Source organism: Gopherus flavomarginatus, chromosome 1 (assembly GCF_025201925.1).
Source record: "Gopherus flavomarginatus isolate rGopFla2 chromosome 1, rGopFla2.mat.asm, whole genome shotgun sequence".
Taxonomy (NCBI): domain Eukaryota; kingdom Metazoa; phylum Chordata; order Testudines; family Testudinidae; genus Gopherus; species Gopherus flavomarginatus.
This window is the reverse complement of record NC_066617.1, coordinates 327,347,640-327,353,639: the sequence shown is the minus strand read 5'-3', so window position 1 is coordinate 327,353,639 and position 6,000 is coordinate 327,347,640. Positions and strand designations below refer to the sequence as shown.

Here is a 6,000-nt window from a genome sequence, read left to right as displayed (position 1 = left end):
GCGGGGGAAGAAAGAGCATGGAGTCTGGTGGTGAAGGAAGCTCCATGTTGCCATCCTCACAGCTTGAATAAACTTTACTTTGGGAGGTAACCCTCAGAAGAATCCATTCCAAAGGTTTACTGGTCTATAAAGATGGGGGGACTGAACCTCAAAAGATAAGCAACTGAATCAACTGACTGTATACAATATTATGGTATTATAAGAGTATATAGTGTGAGTTTTTTTCTGAAAGCTAGTGACACACTGGTGATCAATATCATTGTTAAATGTATGGTATTAACACAATGTAGGAGTTATGGATATTCACTGATATTAGGCTGTACAGTCGGCCCAGATTCAAGGGAGTGTCACAGCCATCTACTTGTCTCCTATGTAAATTAAGCATGGTGGAATCAGAAACAATGGAAGCCCCATTTACATTGAAATCATACAGGGCAGGAAACCCATAGGCAGGGAAGAACAGCATGAGGTCATCCTGCCTCTTGAAATAAAGTCATTGAACTTTGGAAGATATAAGGACAGAAGCCATCTCTGGCATTCATCACTGGTCAGACACAAGAGGCCAGAGCTCTTGTAAGCTGAGAAAGATGGGTCCTTCCCCCAAGGAAGGAAGAGAAGGTTAAGTCTTTGGAACTGAATATAGGTGAGAAACCTGCTTAGATAAAGATCTTTCACCTAAGGAGACGAGGGAAGTCAGCACCTGGTACTTTTGTGGAAGGTTCTGACTGAAAGTCAACCATGACTGGGAGGAAGGGCTGGTGAGAAAAGCCATCTTGAACAAGGCCAGTACCTTGCTAAATTAAGTTTCAGATTTTTAGATGCGTGTTTTCATTTGTTTGTAACCTGTTCCAACTTTATTTCTTATACTTGAATTCACTATATCCAATTTATATTTTGTTAATAAATTTAGTTCATTTATAAATTTTGGTGCTGTGTTCAAAAGATAGGGTGTGCTCAGACCACTTAAGTTAATAAGCTGTGACGTGCTCCTGTGTCTGCAGAGGAACAAATGAACCATATTATTTCTCTTAACTGCCCAGAAGAGGTCTGGACATTGTAGAGCACACAGTTTTGGGAAAATAGGGGATTGGAAGTGTGTTGGGGCCACTCTGCAAGTGGAAGTCAGAGTGGGGCTGTAAACAGGCTGCTGGGGTCAGAGCTGATGAATTACCCCCCTCCCCAGACACTCAGGTGTGATCTGCATGCTTGCAGGCTGGTTGTGAGCACCCCAGGCTGGAAGCAAGAGCAGTAAGGCATTGTAAAGCACCTATGGATGCAGGGCAAGTGGTGACACAACCCCTCACTGGTCTGGAATTGCATCCCAGAACTTGAAAGTGGCTCAAGCACATAATATGAATATGAAGAGAAAAATATCTTCAGTGTTTAACAAGACTCAAGTGAAGATCACTATGGTGAAACTTGCTTTGTTTACAGTATTGTTTGCTACACAACAAATCTGGAAAGTGGGTTTAGATTTGCAGGCATTTTAGAAGAACTTTCAGTTTTGCAATATTGAATTTTTTCCTCAGTTGTTCTTGATTCAAATAAAAATTGATCCAGTGAAATCATGAACCTGCAGATTTTGCTTCATTAGTATGCCGGGAGGCAAAATAAACTGTTTTATAATCTTAGCTAAAGAGCCATATGATTGCTTAGGCTGTTACTTTTGGGAAGACAAAACAAATAGATTACTAGGTCCAGGACCTAATGGAAGTGCGTGTGTTCAGATGCAGCGGCTATATCAGCCTATACATCAAAATCCTTACCCTTTCACTTTCACACTAGACAGAAGTGCCACAGTTGATATATTGGCAAATTCTGCAGATCTTTTTCTTTTTTTCAGGTAATCTCTTGTCCAGTGTAAGGCTTCCTTAGCCTTCTACTTACTGGGCAATGTCCTATCAAGAACCACAATCTGGGATCTGCCCAGCACATCTAGTGAGGGCTTAAGCAGATCTTTAAAAAGTTGCTCTTCACCTTCCTTAAACAGAATGACTCCTGCTTGAGGGCATAAAGCTCTTTCCAACAAGGTTGGGTTGTGTTTCCCTGTGCCAAACCTGGCTCATGGCAGAGTCCTCCTGATGATCAGCACCCTGGTGGTAAAGTACTAGAATGTGTGGGTTTTCCATCATCTTCTGAAGCTTTTTGATATTACTCACTGCTGGAATGCGAGTTAGGTAGATAACTGAGGTGTTCCAGTCTAGTGAGTCTCATATTCCTATTTTCTTATGAATGCGCTCTGAGATTTTTCTGTGAAGTTCTATAACTGTAATTTGTGATTAACCAGAGAGAGAAATACATCCCTAAACTGAAGGCGATGAATTCATTTACATACATTCTTTGTAAAGAGACACAATACTGAACTGTTAAAACGGGCAGAATGGACTTTTATTTTCATTCATTCTCCAATAATACCACACAATTAGATAGCAACATCTGAAAAAAAATCTTGAAATAATTTAAACAGAAGGCACGAAGAATAAACCCGATAAACTAACCACAAGATCATGAGAGAAACTCCCCCTTCCCCCCAAACATTAGTTCAAGAGAGGAGCCCCTCGGAACAAGTTTCTGTCACAAGACACTGTGATCAAAAGCTATTGCCCGGTGGAACAAAATATATAGCACAACTTAAGCTTAACCATGCTTTCATGATACAAAAGAAAAAAAGGGCAAAAGCTTGATTTTTGCTCAGATTTTGAGTATGATGTCACTTCAAATGAAATATTTTAAATCCAACACACCGATAAATACATTTCGTAAATGCTATGCAAAGACGTAGTTGGCAAAACTTTGCATTAAAAACAAAATATACAGTTAAACTATTTTTGGATGGGAGGAAACTTGTTCTCATCTCAGCTAGGGATATCAAAGGATATCTGACTGCTTCAAAAAAATTATTCTCTATACAGTAATATACTGCATGGGCAATTGATTTGTGTCCTGACAGTGTGAAAGCAAACAAACATCATACACCACAGAGAGGAATAAAACTACTTCATTCATAAGAGCTTTTACATTTTTTGCAAGAGATGGCAGCTTTATTTTTTAAACAAAGCTACTTGAATCAATGACATGCGATAATATGCCCCAATAGTATAGCTGCTAAGTCTGAAAATAAAGTTCATGCTTCACAATTGAAATATGCAGTGATTATGAAATACATTCGCTGATAATTAATACCATCGTTATTACAACAGAGAGGTCATTCATAAATTAGTTCAGATTCTGAACTCGGTTTCTAAATGGAACGCTTTTTCAAGTATGCAGAATATTAACAATGTACAGATTTTGCTCCAGATCAACACATTAGTTGGGTTGTTTTTACAAAAGGACGCTTACCCTGCAAACGTTATGGACAAAACAAAACCTGCAAGTACAAGGCTTGTTTTAAAAATGCTAAACATAATTAAAAGATATAAAATCTTATAGTTGTCAACAATCGAGTGGCAAGCATTTGCCAAAGAAAAATGATTTCTCAAATACAAGACAGATCTTTTCAGCATTTTATACAAAGGCATTTGTCAGCAAGTAACAGAGTAAGTAAAACTTTGCAGCTCCCTTTGCACTTGGAGTCCAGCCTCCTTGCTTTTAAATGGTAATGTACTGTCATAAACAGCTTTCTTCTTCTTTTTTTTTTTTTTAAATACCTCTCTGCTTTACAGGTTGAGTCACAATAATGTTTCTACACCAGAATAAAAAGAGCTACTGACAATCACAATATAAACTGTAAAAATGGTTTTAGTAAAAACGTTCATCAAAATTTTCTGACATAGCAAAACATTCATTTGGAAAGTAAACTCTAATACAGCAGGCCGTTCGATCAAAGGTGACCCAGGCATTTTTATTGTTGCCAGCATTCTGACTGATTACTTCCATATTCCTTTGCATTATAGGATATAAACTTTGTAATATATTAAATTGTTTTCTGGCAAAGAGTCAGATTATTGCACTTTATAAAAATTCCAGTAATATCAGGCTTTTGTCCTACTCTTTTGTGAACACTGATGACCTGCAACAAAAACCATGGGACCAAACACTTTCTTATGAGTAAGACAGGTCCTTGAATGGTTTTAACATACCGGAACAAAATGAAAATATTTACAAAAAATGAAAAATGCATTCCTTTTTATACCAATTTTGATTCACAGCAGCAACGGGTAGAACTTTAATTGCATTACTGGTGTGAATCTTCTCTCAAGGAGGAGAGAGTACATAGCTTACCATTTTATGTTTCAATTTGGAAAAACACTAAAAGAAACTAGAAATACCACCAGAATTCTTCTGCTGACTGTCAGGCTATTACTGTCTGGGAAGGCTTAATGACAATAACATCTTAACGTGCATGTGCCAGCTCTTAAACAATGAGCAAAACAAATTCAGTAGATATGGCTGTTTCAAGATGGCAACATACGTACAGAAAAGAGGTTGAGAATCCCCCCCTTTAAAAAAAAGAATGTAGCAGTTTTTGGCCCTGCTTATTACCAGCTGTATCAGTAGAAAAAAATGGAGGCTTTATATCAGCCATGTAGAAAATCAACTGCTTGAACCAAAGCGGTGTTACAAATCTAGATGAGGCTTCCAGGCCAGCAAACAACAGTCAAAGTTACTTTGCTCCTCTGCTCTTTCAGCATAGGAACTAGTGAGGAATGGCTCATGCCCACTGTGGATAGCCCATTTACAGCGACAATCATGTCACCACACCTAAAAAAGGAAACAAAATGGAAAGCAGCTGATGAACAATGGTGCCCGACAACTTTAACACAACAATGAGTAACAGATGGCATTTCATAGTTACGGCCTCAGATTTCTATTGGACTTGGAGTTCAGCTACAAGAGCTAAGAGCATTCAATTAAAAAAATGAAGTCTGACCTCCCATTGTAATTAGTAAGGGGAATTCTTGAACCCCTGAGGTTCAACTCTGGTGTAATTCCAACACTTGCTTTAAGAGTTTGCCAGTGGAAAGATACTAGGATTGATGCAAGAGTGGGAGAGGGAGAGAGAAAAAGTCATCATTTACCAGGGTTAAGTAGGGGATAATAAAAACATATATAGACAGACTTATAATATACATGTTTATATGATAAAAACATATACATGTTTATAGGCTAACACACATATTTACATATAATATGCATGTATTGTAGCTGGCAAAAGCAGTGACATCTATAGTTAAGATTGCTCAACACTTTCCAACATAAGACCCTGTTTTCAGTTGCTTATAACTTTACCATTCAAGCTAAAGTTTCCCATGCCAGATGTCTGCCTCAGGGTGTGTGTATAGCTTGAACGGCTAAGTTTGGTAAAGTTACACATACACACACTCTCTCTCTCTCTGAGGCAGACACCTGGTATGGGAAACTTTAGCTTGAATGGTTAAGTCTGGTAAAGTGTACATTCAGGAAGTTTCAACTAAAATGGCTCAACTATTTCCAAAAATGAGGTTAAGGGAAAATACATTGTTTTGCCCATGTTAAAAAAATTCCTACAACCATTTCATTGAGAAGATCTACTGTCCCCATGCTTTGGAGAAGAGATTTAAAATTACGCAGGGAAAGCACCTTTTGCCATCCATGTGAAAATTTGCCTAAATTTGGTCAAGTTATAAACATCTGACAAATCTCAGTTTGTACATGCTTGATAGACACTTGTTTGAGTTTACCAGCTACGTTCTCTTTAGATTCTTTCTGCACTCAGCATGCTCTATCTCAGCGGTTCTCAAACTGTGGGTTGGGATCCCCCACAGTGGGTTGCGACCCCATTAAAAAGCCAGTACCAAGGCTGGCATATTGTTGCTAGGGCCTGGAGCGAAAGCCGAAGCCCGAGCCCCACCACCCAGCGCGGCAAGGCTAGGTTACAGGCCTCTATCCCCACACTGCTTCTATCTGTGACTTGACAGTATATGTTCTATTCCCACAGGGCTACTGAGCATGCTCCAGCACTGCATTGCAGGGGATGAGGAGTAATTTCCCTGCCATTGCATTTCCTGACTGTGGGGG

At 38.8% G+C, this 6,000-nt stretch overlaps 1 protein-coding gene across 8 annotated transcripts in view; it reads right to left on the bottom strand.

The window, feature by feature from the left end:
* Window positions 1-2,366: 2,366 nt before the first annotated feature.
* LNX2 (ligand of numb-protein X 2) overlaps window positions 2,367-6,000 on the bottom strand; it is a 108,052-nt gene continuing 104,418 nt past the window's right edge. For all 8 annotated transcript variants that reach the window (XM_050937224.1, XM_050937219.1, XM_050937218.1 and 5 more), the window contains one exon: window positions 2,367-4,704. In XM_050937224.1, coding sequence (XP_050793181.1) covers window positions 4,569-4,704 — 136 coding nt within the window. In that variant the 3' untranslated portion in view covers window positions 2,367-4,568. The remainder of the gene's footprint in view (window positions 4,705-6,000) is intronic.